This window comes from Lissotriton helveticus, chromosome 11 (genome assembly GCF_964261635.1).
Source record: "Lissotriton helveticus chromosome 11, aLisHel1.1, whole genome shotgun sequence".
Lineage (NCBI taxonomy): Eukaryota > Metazoa > Chordata > Amphibia > Caudata > Salamandridae > Lissotriton > Lissotriton helveticus.
Window position 1 is genome coordinate 160892133 of NC_136072.1, and position 17584 is coordinate 160909716.

Consider the following 17584-nt stretch of genomic DNA (forward strand, 5'->3'; position numbering starts at 1 on the left):
TAATACTAATGATCTTGGCAAGGCCTCTTCAGCCTCTCACTAGCCCCACACTGGCCAACCGCATTTACACATGATAGCTCACTCACCTCGATAACTCACTTAGTGGCTCTTCAATACTTTTGCACACAGTGCAGAAAAGTGTGTCTGAAAATAAAATGTTTTTGCACACAGAAAAACATATTAGAGGGAACATTAGTGCCAAGGAAACTCTGCCCAAATGCACCCTATCATGACCTGCTGAATTGGCGCTCACAGCCTCTGGGAGAGTCTAGCAATCCAGGTGACGTGCATACGTGTGGACAATAGAATTTTTAAAAACAGGGAGCTTCAGAAGCCGACAACCTCACAAGGGAGAGTAAAATCAACTGTACAGTGGCTGAACATCATAGGAGAGTATCTCTCTTCCAGCATACCTTCCAAGGAAGACTTCTTGCAGCTTCCTGAGAAGGATAGATTGTGCAAGTGAGGGAGGGTACTCCGGCGCACCAGTGCAGGGCCAGTCTGAGGAGCCAAGCAACCCTGGCAAACATGTCTAAAACAGCCCAACTCCCTTCATAGCCTCACACTATGTCTCTCTTTCCATACATTCAGACTTTCTCTTTCCTTCTCTCCTCCTTCTCTCTTGTCTCTCTTTAAGCTCCAGTGCCTGCTGCAATTAGCCTCAGGGAGTTGGGGAACGTCACCAGGAGAGGCCGTGGCCTTTCAAAGCCCAGTCTCCAAGGGCTCCAGCCCACCAGTGAAATGCCCTTCCGGTCCTGTGCCAGCAACAGACCACTCATAACTTTATGTCACATTAAGTAGGGGGAATAAATGGGAGGAGCTATGAGGAAGAAAATGCTCCACAGTAGAAGCCCATATCAAAATGAATAGGGTAGTTGGTTCTTCATAATGTAAGGGTATGAACAAAGAGTCTCAAGGTCTTCCAGTAGAGGCATGTAGCCCAAGTATATAACATTTACACATATTCTAAACCACTGAATGGTAGCGCCGGTGGTTAAGGGAGTTTAACAGGAGAGAAAACAAAAAAAGAAATGCCATAATCAGTCTATGTCCTCTAGGCCAGAATGCTGGAGGGCATCATCATTCTAACATCAAACTCCAACATGTGAACATACTTGTCCCACACCTGTTATCACAAGGACAGGTCTATTCAACTTTTTAGGATATGCACTCTGAAGCACAGAAAATAAGACTTTCCACAGTCAGGTCTTGCCAAACTGATGGCCCAACCAAGTCCAAAAGGTATCTGCAGCCTCAAACTGGGTGAACACAAAGAATGTATTGCCTGCCAACACTCTCATCCTAGCAGATAATAAAATGGAAAGTGAAGCCTCTCATCGCAGACCCTCATTACATAAATCCTGCATCTACTGGTTGTCTGTGGTCATCATGGGTGTAAGGTCCAGGAATAACGGAATCTTATGATCCAAATGAGACAATGTTCTTTTTGAAGCAGTTTCTCTGAAACTAATTCTAAACATGTTAGTCTTACAGAGGATCACAAGACTTGTCCAAGTGTTACTTTAAGACTTCCTGGCACTACTAGTCATCAAACTCAAAATCTCCCACTCCATCAGAAACCCCTCTTGTTATTTAGTCAAGTCATCCTGCCACATAATAGCTTCCATCACCACCTGCAAATCAATTTGTCCTCAGCACATAGCCAAGCAAGAATCCTGAAGATGTTGAAACACCACAGGTTTTCTGGTCTGAACTAGGAGGAAGGAAATGGCACCATTAGTACAGGTCTTAAACGTGGTGGATTTGGATGAGGTTCCCTCTAACTACTGTACTGTCATTTCTGATTTCTACATCCTATTCTCGGTTGCAGAAACTATACTTATGATCTACTTCAGCCAAGCCTCAACATTGTCCAACCTGACCTTTTAGGCCTTCAAGTTCCTGTACCACACGCAATGATCCATGACTTTTACACACAAAGAACACATTATGAGTCTCTCCCATTCATTCCCCCCAACAACAGATAGGTATTTCAGATCCTCTCCACTACTGTACATCCAGTCAGAGAGGCACAGCGACTGGGAAAAAGCTGTTCAGAAAGGATGCTACCCTTCACCAGTTTGACGGTCGCCTCTTTTGTCTGGATTACCCCTCACCGTGACCCTTCCCCGTTGTGTGTTAATCTTCACTAATACCTCTATACCTTTTCCCTTTGCAACAACCGTACAAGTAGTACAACACGGTATGTTCAGGTTATTATTTTTTATTAAGAGATTTTTACGTTTCTGTGATGTTTTGTGTGCAGATGTTCATTTGGTCAGACTTGTGAATTAATGTTAGGTGGAGGCCTCCGAGATCAGGATTTATCATTGTCACAATGTTGTTTTCATGCATAAGTTATCATGCAAATGTCATTTTCACAACTAATTCCTGTCTGCACCCTGGGAAACAGGATACAGTTTACACACATTTTGTTGATGTGCACCTTCTCTAACACTATGATGGGAATATATTTGTATTTACTTTTAGTGTATTAACCTGCACTGCCTACGAATTATCCATGTGCTATATACTAGCAAAGATTATAACACACAATACATAATGTAAAACCTGCTTTCTTAATTGACTTTTCAAAACCAGCTAGCAGCCCCATATGTTATGTTATGTTATGTTATGTGCGATCTCTTTTATAGCGCACGGCTACCCCAAAGGGTGTCCCGGCGCTTTGGCAAAGAGACCTGAATCCAGAAAACACCAAATAGCAACTCACAAGTGGTCAAAGAGGTCAAGCAGAAAAGAGCCAGGTCTTCAACTCCTTTCTAAAGGTAAGGAGACTATTGGCTTTCCGTAGAAAGACCGGGAGCCCATTCCAGTGGAGGGCCGCCAGATAGCAGAAGGACCGTCCTCCCATCCGAGCACGTTTGATAGGCGGGACAGCGATCGTAGCTGATGTAGCCGATCGCAACATCCTCCTGGGCGCATAGAAAGCCATTCGCTTCCTGATATAATTAGGGCCTACAGAGTGAAGGGCCTTAAACGCCAGAGTAAGGGTCTTAAAGACGATTCTTTTTGAGATGGGGAGCCAGTGTAACTCTTTGAGCAAGTTGGAGGCTCTAGCTCTACGAGGAAGGCCAAAAATGGCTCTTGCCGCCGAATTCTGAACTATTTGTAGTCTGGCCAACAAATATTTCGGCAGTCCCAAATACAAGGCGTTTGCGTAATCGAGTCGCGATCCGATCAACGCCTGAACAACGATTTTTTTGTATTGTAGGGATAGCATCGGGAGGAATTTTCTAAGCATCTTCAAGATGCCGAAACATTTCCCCGATAATCCAATGACCTGGGTTCTAAAAGAAAGGTCGACATCACAAGTCACACCAAAAAAAAAATTTAAAAAAAAAACCCTGGTGGTTTACATGTGTTTAAGAATTGGGTCAAGTGCTTCTAGCACTAACTTTATTTTTGCCACAGGACAAAAATTGTAAAACGTATTTTCTTTGAACAGCATCTCCTTCAAGCCCCCTTACTGCATGTTGCTTTTATGAACCTCTTTCGCATGCATGTTTCAAATGTACGGAATGGCAGTACAGCATGCTATTTTATAAAAATAAATCAAGTATGTTTAAGACACAGAGGTGATTTGATTAGGACAATAATAATTTCATTAAGCAAATAAATTAATATATATATATATATATATATATATATATATATATATATATATATATATATATATATATATATATATATATGTATGTGTGTGTTTCTCACAAATACTTATTAGAAGACAGTAACGTCATCATCACCATTTTATCCACTGCATTATCAGAAAGTAAGTATCAGTAGGATTTTTTCACAAGCCTCTGGATCAATCTTTTTGCTCATTCTGCAGCTCTGCACAACATTCCATAATAACCGTGCCAGTCTTTTCTTCTCAATAACATTAGGAGTGTTTTTTCGGATTTTATGGCAGCAGACCTTCTAAAAGCACAATATTTCTGTCCAAATCTAGGAGTGTTTTCTGCTATGAAGTTCTTTCTCAGACTTTATTTAGCATCAGTTACACTTAAAATCTGCATTCACTATGACTGTGCCACCTACCTTTAAAAGAAAGACCAAATGCCAAACTTATAGGAGGAAGGTAAGAGGACATCAGCCAAAAAATGCAGGTGTCCTGTTTACCTTCCTCCTTGCGCCTCCCCCTCATTTGCAGAATGTGGGATGGAGGAGCCACTTCGTGCTCTGCATTTGTGGGAACCCATTGGGAAGACAAGGCATGAGTGGAAAAGGTGTCAACTGGTTGACTATTTTAGCATGGGCTGTCCAAAGCCACATCGCTGTGCATCAATGCTACCGGAGAACCTAATGGAAACCATGATGGTCTTGCACATAATTCTGTGCTAAAAACCCAGACTTGCTAAACGTAATCTGCTAGCATGCAGGGGATATTTTGAGGTGGGTCCTGGAAATTAACCCCCACTTTCAGTGGCCCGCATTTAATCACAGTGACAGCTGTGTGACAGAATCATGGGAACATGATATGCGGTGCGAGTTACAGAGCTAGCAGAGACATAGTGACAGAATATAGGTGGTGGAAATAAGACATGCGGGAAAGCAATCCAGGTGGAAACAAAGACGTTAGTGCAATACCTTTTAAGACATGGAGACAAATGTCGGGTTACACCAGTTGAAACAGTGCTTTCCACCCTCAGGGGCTTCTGCCACCTTGCAAGCTGGTGTTGCTTTGTAGAAAAAATGTTTAACACTTTGGCAGCTAAGGCTAAATGTGGCGTTCCTTCATCTCTTTGTGTTATGCTACTCCCAGTAAAAAAGACTGAGGCTCGAGGTACATTTTCTGGACAAACCACCTACTCAGACGATGTAATACTGTTTTCCAGATGGAATAATATTAACTTGTTTTTATTTTATTTTGCTTTTTAAATGGCACTTCTACCTTTTTTAAGTGCTGTTTGTTACCGGTGCAACGATTTAAATGAAACATGGTTTACTTATCTTAGAAGGATGGAAGGCTCAGTTGGCCTTGCCTGGATTTAAACTGATGACCTGCAGATCAGAGAATAAGTGGAAGTGAACAATAACTGACCCAACTTGCTGGCTTGTCATCCACATCTAACATCCACATTTAACTAAATCAGATGCTGAAATGTTGCTCTCACTCTTTTCATCAATTGCACTTTGCTATTTACTAATAATCTGTCTGATTCTACTTTAAGTGGTGAGGTATTATTTTCCAGAGCATCTCAGTGCTTCTATCCTCTAAGTACATTTAGAATCTTCACTAGGGCGATAGACTCACGCTCCATGAAACATACAATTCTTATTGTATCCATTCACTTGACCATTTTGCGACTCAATAGCAATTCTTCACAGCTTACTACTCCACAGTGGGGAACTGGACCTGCGGATCAGAGACAATAGGTAACACCTTTGTGTAATTAAGGTGAAAAGAGGGTAGACCTCTTTGCATACCTGTTTCCTCTGCAATTCAAATCTCATTTGTCAGTCACAGGAGGTTTGCAGACATGTTCCTGCTATAAAAACGTAATCTGGCTGGGTACTTTCTCTGGGCAATTCTCTCTTGGTCAACAGAGAGAAAGAATGAGAAAGAGAGAAAAAAAGAGATGAAGGCAAAGAGAGAGAGGGGGAAAGTCTGTGTTGTGCATCTGCATCCTGGTAAGCATTTCATAATAGCTTCTTCCACCTATCGCATATATTTTCTACTGTTAGACGCAGACTATATTTTCACCTTCCTTTTTTTTACAGATTTCTGCTTAATTTACTTTACTGCAAAACAAAGAGTTAGTTTGTCCGCCTATTGTAGATCCCAAAAATAAATGTGTTAGGCCAGTAAAGCTGTTAATACTTACTGAGGTCGGTGAAGTGCTTGCCTGTTGAGCGACGGTCGCTGTAGGGGATGAAGACCGTTTACCTCCAGCTAGACTTGCCTAAAGAATCATAAGATTCTACATTAGAAAGGTTACCTACAGAGACTTGCTTAAAAAGCATAAGACAATAGTAACATCGAAACATTGTCTAATATAAATTAATGAACAAGGTTATTCTCTAACAAGCCACCTCAACGTGCAACATAGTTTTAAGTGGCCAAAGCAGAGACAAGGGAATTGGTATAGCAACAAAACAGAGGCTTGGTGCATGCTGCAAATGAGCTTTCTTTTCTTTATACAAATTTCCAGCAGGTCAAACAGGAGGCACGGGGTAAGCAGATGAATGGAACACAAATAGGTACTAGATACCAACAGTTCTCAACGTTTTACATGACTCAGGCTAGTGAAGCAACAGAAAGGATTACACAGAATGTGTGTGTTCTAGTGACCACTGAATATTAGAGGGAAGCCTTACAGTTTTCAGGATTTGTTTTGATGTTGTCAGTATTGGTTTTCCAAACGTTTTGGAATCTGTGTTTATCAGTATTTATTCAGCTGCCTAACCCACAAAATAGATCAAATTGGGCGTGTTTCCAAAGTCTACAAAGAATGTGTTTACATAGCACTTGTCACGTGGCAATGGCACACTTCACATCAAAGCATTTTGGTTGTTATATTGCTTTGGTATTTGGAAAGTTCAATGTCATGCTTTCACCAGTGTCCCCTGCACATGGTAATATAAAATGTTTCTCCACTTGGCACTGCATTTTTTAAAGCCGGGGGTGTTGGAGTTTAAGGCCTCTCTCACTCAAAGACATGTTCCACCTTGAGTGGAACACAGGATTCCTGTTTGCCTTTCCGCCAATACCTCTCCATCCCCAAGTTCTTAAGAAGATAGAACTGACCAGGGACAAGTCATCCTAGTGGCCCCAGATTGCACACGGAAAGTATGGTATCCAGAAATCCTGGGTTTGAGCATCTGTCTTCCGATCGGGCTGCCCATTTGGAACAACCAGCCGTCGCAGCAGCAGGACAGGGTTCTGCACCCCGGACTTCGTTGACCGGGGACAGAGGAACATCTCTGACTTTCTTCGAGAGGTGGAATATGCCATCTTGGCAGCCAGGTGTCCCTTCACTAAAACTGTATATGCATGTCGTTAGGACAAATTTGTGGCTTGGTATTCCCTGTCACACCAAGTTATCTAATTTTGTGCTTGTTTTGTTCCTAACCTGGCAAGGCCTTGCCCTTGACACATTTGAAAGGGCTACAAAATTTGTTTCCTCTCCGTTCCTTTCTCCTGCCACATACGGGACCTCAACTTTGTCTTCACCTTTCTAATGTGCACTCCATTTGAGCCATTTCACAGCTGTCCTTCACAGCTCTGCACAATCAGAACAGTGTTTCTCATTGCTGAAACATCGAGGCAGCATGTGAGTGAGCTGCAATTCCTCTGTGTCAACCCACCGTACACCACCTTCTTTCCAGATAAACTGGTTCTGCGGACTCGGTCATCTTTTTTCTTAAAGATGTGACACTGTTCTATGTCGGTCAAACCATCACCCTGCTGGTGTTCAGTGCTCCGCCTCACCCCTATAAGGCAGAGGAAAGGGTCTTTCGCTTGGACCCCATGAAAAACTGAGCTTCTACATATATCTTACCAAACACCACTGGGTACACAATCAGCTCTTTATGGGGTTCGCTGGTGTGAAAAGAGGCGGAAGAGAGCCATTTCCCACTGGATCATGCTCTCAATGAAGATCCGCTATGCACTGACTAAAAATCATCCTTCAGACGGACAGCATGCTCTTTCTGCAAGAAACAAAGCTGATATCACTGCGCTAGCACAGAAAGTCCCTGTCCTAGACATATGCCAGGCAACTACGTGGGCATCCCGCAATACGTTAACGAAGAACTATTGTTTAGGCTGTCGGGTCCACCAGGAAGGGCATTTTGCCTGTTCAGTTCTACAGGATTTTCTGGTTTGAGCCAATTCACAGCCCATCTCCAATTAGTTACTGCTTTGATATCTGTTCAAAAGGTGAAGTGTCTGCAGCTAGAATTCTCTATCAGAGGAACACGTTACTTACCTCTGGTAACACTATTTCTGGTAGAGACTCTCACTAGCCGCAGATTCCTCATACCCTTCCATCCTCCCATTCTATGATTGGACTCTATCCATTAATAAGGTCACAAGTCTAGAAATCTGCACACTGGTCATGCCAATTTACTTTTGAGCATCTGCGTTTGGAGGCAATAGCTGTCTTGAAAGCAACTGACGTTAGCACATGGGATTGGTGTTTATATAAGCTCCACGCGTCATTTCTGGAGTGGAACCACATGGTGCCACCTATCAGCATGCACAGATACTGCTGAAGAGTTTACGGATCTAGTCTGACGTTCGGAAATATTAAAATGTTGAGGAATCTACTGCGAGATATACTGTCTACCAGAAAGAGTGTTACTGGAAATAAGTAACTTATTCTTCTGGGTGTACAGGAAGGTGAAGCAAAACATACACATGATTTTGTTGTTGGACTATTTCAAAAGGCATTCCCCAGCTTTTCAGACTGGGACTTTGATTACTAAATCCAGAGGGCATATAGGTTTCTTTTTGCGCAATCAAGAGAGGCACAAGAGACCAAACCTAGAGTTATAATGATCCAAGTGGGTAATTCCCGATAGGGGCAAACAATATATGATTTTACTTAACCCACTAAAACTCTAACACTTGAAGGAACTATGTTTTAGGTCAGTGCCAAAGTTTGCCATGCCACTATCACACATTGATTGCAATTATGCCAAATGATTCCAACCCTGCAGGCTACTGTTCTATTAACAATTTACAGGGACCAGCAAAGCTTAAAAGAGTGCACAAAAATCATACTTATTCCTGTACATTCGAAACCAAAGGTAAAGACCTAATGAGCAGCTAGCAAATAACAGAGACTTGTGTGGATTAGCAAATACTTAATTATTCTTTTAAGTTTAATATTAAAAATTACTTTTTTGGTATTTAAGTAAGACAAATGAATATACAAGTTTCCTTCCTATTTTTATTATTTTTCCTCTCTAGGTTTGCTGTATTCATTTGTTCAGTGAGATGGGTTCAACCTAATGTCTCTATCGTAACAGCCGGGTAGTGAATGTTTTCTCCCATGGATAGGTGGAGACAACTGAGCTTAAGTATGGGCCTTTAGCAGGGTGGCCTAAAGTATGGGTCATGGTTGGTGGATGGGAGGGGACAGTGGTGGTGGGAATGGCTAGGGAAGGGTGGTTGCAATCGAAATATGGAATAAACCGGAAACACTTGATTCTCTTGGTTCTTTCAGGTGCAGATATTAATTCATATACATTTGGTAAATAGAAGTCTAACACAAAGGTTCATATACAAGTGAGTTGAAATACAACATTAACAGACTAAACACTGCACAAAAGAACAGGAAAGCGTGAGAGGATGAGAGGAGTTCAATAGCTGCAGAACAATATTTGATGTATTAAAGGCTCATATCTAATAAAGATAAACAAAAGGTAATTCAACTTGGGTACCAGGTAATTGTTACTACCTCACAAAATATCTTTAGATGAGGGGTGGCAATACTTTTAAATACAATACATAGTCATGTACTCAATTAAAACTGATGAATGGGGCTGAGGGGCGATACTTCAGATCAGTCAAGCTAACCACCAACAGACTATCTGGCACTATATAAAAAAGGCCCCGCTCTAAGGATTCACTGGTGTTCTCTAAGCTAGTGCCCAATGGACAGAACGGTAGGCCTTGTCATATTAGGTGTCCAACCTAAATCTCACGCATGTTAATTTTAGTTGAACAAGTATAAAATGGATAGGAAGGTTGGGCTGCTATTTTAAACATCATGAAATTAGAGGGGTTTAGGATAGCTGGATAACAATTCGAGGTAATGTACCTGGTTATAATTTTAATTCTACACAGCATGATCACAATTCGCACATTGATGTCATATTATGGAAGAATGCTGGCCGATCAGGCCCAAATGCAGACTGATTCCAAAATACTGTCTGCTCATAATTGTGTCTACGCTCTTGTTAGCCATAGCAAATATGGTTTCTGATGGTGCCACAGATGGCCCATTGACCGTTAATTTTTAGAAAATTTAGATCATAAAACTAAAACAGAAGAGTTTCTTTGGGAATTTATTAGTAATAATAGTTCACCCTACATGTTGTCTTGGATGCTCTGAAAGATGGAATCCAGTGGCTATATTAAGCTTTTCAATCCAAAGAGACCAAACAGCCAGTAAATTAGGTGAGATATTAGATGAGTAGCTAACAAGACTTAAATCTAAACACAGGGAATTGCCTATCATCTAGCTTCAATGTTTTGGGATATGAATCTCAGTTCAGTCAAAATTTCTGTCTCCTTTAAAGTTACCCGTATATTTGTTTTGGAATGTTCAACAATTGGAAGAAATGTAGGGCGCACTTCACCTGTGGTGTCAGAATGGGTTACTACGCAGTAATCCATTCTGTGGTTGCATGGCAGCACGCTCCTCTTCGTCACCTTTGAATGTAATGTCATTGGCGATCATTCACATTACAGTGTCCAGAAGCAATATCCTGGAGATTATTGTAAGTATAGAAAGCAATGTTTGGAGGGTACAACTGAGCTAAGTAACTAAAAGACTCTTAAGATCGATCATAAAATGGCCTCCCATGATCATTCTTATAATTATTATAAGTACTATAACAGGCCATGTACTTTCTCTCTTCCTAATGTGGGAAGAATAAAATGAAGTAATGTTGTGACATGCGCAATATTGAGTGCTGCTTAAATTCTGGGATAAAACAGATATTTGTTGTTACTACTATAACCATCTAATTGTGCAGTTGTGTGGAAGGCATGTCCACCTTTTCCAATCATCATAACATTACATTTTATGCATCTTACAGATTGTGTATAATGATGTGATCCAAATGACACAATGCATTGCATGCTAATATAAGGTACCATGATCAAGGTTGATAGTCATTGTGATTTATAGGTATACCTCATTCTGGTACTGATGGAAGCAACTGACGTATGTGCTTAAGGTGAAACAGGTTTACCAATGTAGAAAACTAATATGTGGTCCTTTATCACCATTATTGTAATTTTGGTTGGTAGAGTGATCACATTTCAAGATATTAAGTAACCCTAAACTGCACAAGACCCCATTTCCAGAAACTCCTTCCTCTTTCCTTGAGGGACAGCGTATAATACAGAACTGAGTATAAGGCAACCAAACCAATACAATATTTCACATTTAGGAAACATGGTTGCGCGAGGGAAAGAGATTGGAACTAACCAGTGCAGGTTGGTTTAAGGTAGTTGGCTCTCTATCTCTGTGTGAATGGTGCCAATGGTAATAAAGAAGCAAATCCAGCCTAGGATTACGGACTGTCACTGATTAAATATAAGCTTGGGAGTAACCCCTTTTCTACATGTTAATGCTGTATGATGATGAACGTTTAAAGGTGAACCTGCATGAGTAAATATGGTAATTTAGGTCTTGCTGGCTCCTAGGACTTGAAAAGAGACTGAGGTCATATAGTATCATCAGGGCCTCTTATACTTGACAATTGCACAGTAAGGTCTGCATTTGTACTTGTGTTTGGTTTTTGGGGGTATAGGCCTGGTTGGATTAACCTCACCTCTACAGAAATTACTGCACCCTCCTCCTACAGTTGTTTCTTAGGGAAGTGCTCTGAAGGAGTGAACTGCTACAGTTGAGGCATTTTTGCAAAAACATAAGTGGGAATATTTGCTCCTATCTTCTACAGGCCTCTTGAATGCACAGATTTAGTCTCTGTGAATAGATGCTGAACGATCGAGAAGTATCATGACTAAAACACCATCACCTCTCATCGCGTACTGGAGGCCTTCAAGGACTGCCATTGAGCCAGTTCAATGCTACCTACAGGGTAAAACACCTACAGACACCTAGTAAAGAGCACCGCAGATTTCCTGAAAAGGAGATTTAACGAGGAACATTTTTTCCAACTTACTTCACTAGAGTAGGGAGTAAATATAAACAACAGTAATTGAAATGATTCTGAGGTTCAGTTAGACCTTTTTTGAGCAGAGTAAAGAAAAGTACCTTTAATGGTCTATGTAAAATACATGTAAAGACCAAAGATTTGAGGATTTGGCAAAAGGGTGTGGATGGGCATTAAGGAGGGCACCAGATTTAGCATGAGAATAGCCTGAACAAGCCTGAGCAAAGTATGGCAGAGTATTCTAAGTCAACTCTGGAATAGGGGAATGTGTGGATCTCAAGTTTGTTTATGTCATCCAAGATATTGCCATAGGAAGGAGAAGATATATTTTGGTGAATGATGATATGTTGTCTAGTTTGGAAATTAAGACACAGTTCAACCAGAGCTGAAGTAAAGGGGGCACAAGATTAAAGGGGAGAAGGTTCTTTAAAAAATAAGAGAATTCTTCAAACACATTTATTTGCTTTTCTAGTAACTTGGGTATGCCTTTAGCATCTTTGTAATAATGATCTTTACAGGCCTAATCCAAGGCTTTGTAGCAGTACACGGCAGCAGGCAATTGGGAGTTAAACTGGGGTATGCTGGAGCATGCGATAAGAATGGTGGTTTGTTATTATGGTCCTGACGATCCAAAGAAGAGAGAATAAAGGCATCAAACAAGTCTACACATGGTTTACACATCTAGAAGGTATGCATAGTCAAAAAAGAGGTTATACGTAGCAATATGTCTTTAAACCAGAGATGGTCTACAACTTTAAACCTAAATGACTAAGGAATAGAAAAGTGATTAATCCATATTAAAGGAAAATGCACTTTGATATCAAACAGTCCTTCTAGAGAAAAGATGAAATCAAGTAAGGGGCCAGCAGAATGAGTGGCAAAGTTGAACACGTTACTTCAAATCAGGTATGTTATTATTTGCAAGAAGCCAGGTGAAAAATAACAATTATTGCAGTTGAGGGACCTGGGGGACAGAAAGAGAATTTAAGCTGAGTGCTTAATATACCACATGAGAGTAAAACAAAGAGACATAATAATAACACAGTTATGGCTAACATTACAGTACCTGTAAACTGGAAGTGTGTTAGCTGTATGGTTATAGCTTCATCAACTATTACTGGTACTCTTCCCGGTGGAAGAGGTACAACTGTGATAGAATATTTGATAAGGAGATGTAGATGAGCAAAGGGCATACATGGAGAGGACAAGACATTGGGGAGAGTGGCCAAACATATTCCTTATGTGTTCCTTTTATCACAGAACTCTCAACGAAAAGATCAGCTACACCTCCACAATGTGGTATGTAGAACAACGCAAGAGAATGTAATATCTAAGTAGTAAGCTTGTGTGAGAATGGAAACCTGTGTTGGAGAGCTTCGGAGGGGTGGATTTAAAGTTAATGCTAAAGGAGTCACTATTCAGGAAAAATTTTGTTAACATGTTTCAGTGCTTATCACCTCTAAAGGTTCCTAAAGACTATTAGGTAAATACCATTACCCTAATACTAATTGGACACCAGAACTCTAAGGCCTGAAAGTAGTACTGTAAACAAAGGTCTGAGGTAAGTATTGAAACATTTACCACATGATGGTGTTGAGGCTGAGATTGCAAAGTTCAAGAAAATATGGCAATAGGTGGGTTTTAAAGCTGAAAGTGAATTGAATCATAAAAGCTTAATTTCATGTATCAACATTTGCAAAAGTGTCAATAGTAGAATTTTTTTAACTTATAGAATTAGCTACACTCTAAGTTCCAACGCAACCAGTGCAATATAACTTCACCAACGGGATGGGAGAGACATAAAGTTGTAAATTGACCCCTTGGAAGTGAACACATCTTACGCTGAATAGTGCCCATGTAACCCTGAGATTACAATTGCGACAATAGCATAGGCAACTGTGAGCAGAACTATCAGGATAAACAGGAGGAGGAGTGAATGCATCCATGAAGGACCCAGCATTTACTGGTGCTGTTACAACAGTTCAAATTACAAAGCAGGAACATTTCTGAACAATACAATAAGGAAGCAAATAAGTCTTGAGGAATCAATCTATTCTATTCCTATTTCTGGCCTTACACAACCAGGAAGAAGTCAATGATCTTCCTGTTGTTAACTATTTACTCCATCAATTGAAGCCAATACCGCCTTTCAAGCATCATTTACATTTGCAGATTGATCCATTACACACTTTTGCATTTTATTCAGGCAAAAAGTACCTTGGTAAGTAGGCGTGTTCCTTGTTTATGTGTCTGTCCCTACCTCTGCTACACAGCCCAGAAGACTTCCTCCTTTCCATTTCAGCTGATGTAATTCAGCCGTCCGAATTAACCGACATGGATGGTTGTTCTTAGACAAAAAAGTAGGGGACTCTTTTTGTTAAACTGAAAAACTAATGGACACATCATCAAAAAGGGGAGGAAGAACATACATAGTTCTTCATAAAAGACCAATTATTTCTCAGTGAGAAATAACTGGACTGGGTTTTTGTACATAAACTGGTAGAATAAAAAATGGCATGTGATAGAGAAGAAAAAAGTACATAGTATCTAAGAGATAAATACTACATAAATATGTACGAATAGGCCCCATTTACATCATATTCCGGAAAACCATATCTTGGTTTGGGCAAACCAGTTGGGATTGTGTGGTTTTTCACTTTAATACAGATGAAAAGTAGGCAGATGACCCCAGTATGCTGCAGGGCAGATCACCAGTTCTTGTTTCATACTACATCTTCCACAACCAAGAGGCACTCAAGCTTTTAGATGTTAAAGTTTGTTCATTTGGGGTGAAAGGACGTGCCCTTGAGTCCTTTCACCCCAAATTCAGATGTATTCTTCCATCTTGGCAGCTTGTGCAGCTTCTTATTTAGCACCTATGCAGGGTGACACAATTAGTAGTCCAATAAGTAGTCCACTGAATTCCCTCGGCCAGGTTGGTAAACAACTTTGAATAAATACCCGTGTACTTGGAGTACTAAATATTTCGATTCGAGGAGGTTGTATGGCTGTGGACCCCTGGAAAACTGGCACATGCGGCTTGTGGTCTGTGTGCACTTTGAATGGGTTCTGTATAGGTAGATGAGTAAAGTACAACAACCCACAGAATTGTTATGACCTCTTTCTTGTTGAGAAAAGTTCTGTTTGTGTAAGGGGTTTGCTGTTATACAGCACCAGTTGCACAATGGTAATTTTGCTGCTGGTGAAACAAGACTGCACCTATGCCAGTGGAACCGGCAACAACTGAGAACTCAGTTGGCTTGGAAGGATCATAAACGGTCATGGTTGTCTCCGAGGCTAACCAGTTTTTAGTGTTCCAAAAAGACGTTTCCAGGTCTTTGACCAGGTCCAGGCGGCATTAGATTTCATTAAGGGCCTGATTTAGATTTCGGCAGACTGGTTACTCCCTAACAACGGTGACAGATATCCCGTACGCCAAAATATAAATCCTTAAGGATATTATGGTATTAATATTTGGGTGGATGGGATATCCGTCACCGTTGTGAGAGAGTAAAATCTCAGTCGAAATATAAATCAGGCTCTTAGTCTCTCTTTGACTTTGTCAGTTAGGTTCAGTTCTGAATGAAGTGCCCACAGTATGTGACAATTCTGAGGAAACTATGGACCTGGGAGACATTCTGAGGTAAAGAAGCTGCACCAATATCGTTCACCTTTTTGGGGTCTGGTGCTACACCTTCAGAAGTCAATTTTTGCCCAAAGACTAAATTCCTTGCTTGAGGTTTTGAAAACTTTAGCTGAGTTTGAGAAGCCAAAGATTAGCCATTTATACATGTAAGACCCACGTGTGTATAGAAATGTATCTTGGTGACTTGGGCAGGCGAAGGTGATGACAGCTTGCTTTAAGGTCAATCTTAGGAAAGCCCTTCACTTTGTTCATCTTCTATTATCAAGTTGACAGTTGGTGTGACGTGGTGCTCTTTTTATGGCTTGGTTTGGCATCCTATTATTAACAGAGCCCCACACCTCTCCTTGTTGTTTGTGCTTGTGGGCAACCATCATTGGTGAGAAACAGTGGGTGGGTCCCTTAACTTTTTGTTTATTATCACCACCTGTTCTCTTACGTAGAAGGGAATTCTTTGATGCCTTAGTGCCACTTGTTGGACTGATTAGTCGATATATAGTCTTATACATTTGCTTATCAGATAAGCAATCCCCTTGAAAATATGCAAACTCTAAAGGCATCCTTCCTAGGTTGCACTCTTGTACTCATGCAAGAATTCTATCATTTGGAGTAACTTAGTTGCTTTGAAAGAAATGAGTGTGTTTCAATTAGCATGAATGTTGCTGTGATTGTCTATTGACTGTGAGAGATTGTGGTCTTGAAGTGCCAGCAATGTTGTTGACAATGTGCTGCCACTTTGTTATACTTTTGTGAGGTCTTAAGTAGCGGTGTTAGTTTTAGTCGACAATAATTTCACCATGACATCATACATAAGGTTGCACCAGTGTCAATAAAACTAATAATGTGCTTTGCATGAATAGGTAACTCAAATCCTGGTTGTGAGAGGGGTTGTTTTCCACTATATTTTCCTGTGCTGATATCAAGTGTATGTGCTCTTCCTTAGCAACTTCAGTGTGAGGTCTTCAAAGTGCAGGAGAGCAGTGAGGTGGTGCTTGTACACCATGGTGGCACGTTGGCTCACCTTGAGATGGGTACATTAAGGTGCTTTGGGCTGGAACTGTATGCAAATCACCCTCACCACAACAAACAGTCGGGAATGGGAGGAGGAGTGTTAGCAAATCGCACCAGCAGTTTACAGTTATTGTTGGGGCAGGTCAGGGGTACGTGTCCACTTAATCACCTTTGTTAGGTATTCTATTATCACGCCATCACTAGTGGTACTTTTACAAGACACCACACATTAGGACACCCTGGCAGATATCTTATCTGGCTATCATCATCCATGTATTTATCCTGTCTTGATGTCATGAGGGTTGTTCCGCTCCGCTCATTAAATAATTTGAGATGGTTCGCGGGCCTCCACTTCAAACTCACCTAAGATTGTGAACACAGCTTGACCACCCTTCTATGACTGAAAATTAAATAGAGGGATTCAGAGAAACACATCAAAGATTACAGAGATAAGAGTAGTGTTCATGGTCACCAGATGGCTGAAGAGTTACAAGCATCTAATTAATTGAGATTAACAGAATTTTGAAACTGTATAACCAAGACGTTTTTGAGTTGATAGCATTTGCCGCAAGTGTAACAACTAATTGTTGGCTTGTTCGCGACTTAATATTTTTAGGTCTTTAAAACTCTAAAAAAGAGACCAGTTGGGTGAAATTCTGGCTGGAATCATATTATTTCATACTCTAAAGGTCCTGAATCATGGGCACTGCATGGCAAAATTCAAACTTCTGTGGTGGTAGAGGAGAAGAGGAGATATGTGGTAGATAAAACAAGGGCTTCACATCTGTACAATACATTTCCCCATTTCCAAGTCCTTTATGTTGTAGTATGTAGCATTTTGTAGACCCGCGGAAAAGTCCTGAAGAACAAGTTACTTACCTTCGGTAACGCTTTTTCTGGTGGATACAGTATCTGCCTGTGGATTCCTCACCTTGTGAATATCCCCTGCGTCAGCAACATTCGGAAATTCTTTTGTAGCTCTTCATGCCGACGTGGACGGCGTCACAGAACGCACGGCTTCTCGAGCATGGCTCCGCTGACGTCACT

The 17584-nt window shown here is 40.9% G+C and overlaps 1 protein-coding gene across 3 annotated transcripts in view; it reads right to left on the reverse strand.

The window, feature by feature from the left end:
• PHC3 (polyhomeotic homolog 3) overlaps nucleotides 1-17584 on the reverse strand; it is a 627291-nt gene that overhangs the window by 504181 nt on the left and 105526 nt on the right. For 2 of the 3 annotated variants that reach the window (XM_078666127.1, XM_078666126.1), the window contains exon 4: nucleotides 5850-5927. In XM_078666127.1, the coding sequence (XP_078522253.1) occupies nucleotides 5850-5927 (78 nt within the window). Of the gene's footprint in view, nucleotides 1-5849; nucleotides 5928-7526; nucleotides 7662-17584 lie in introns of those variants that run through there. The other variant, XM_078666128.1, reaches the window with a different exon arrangement.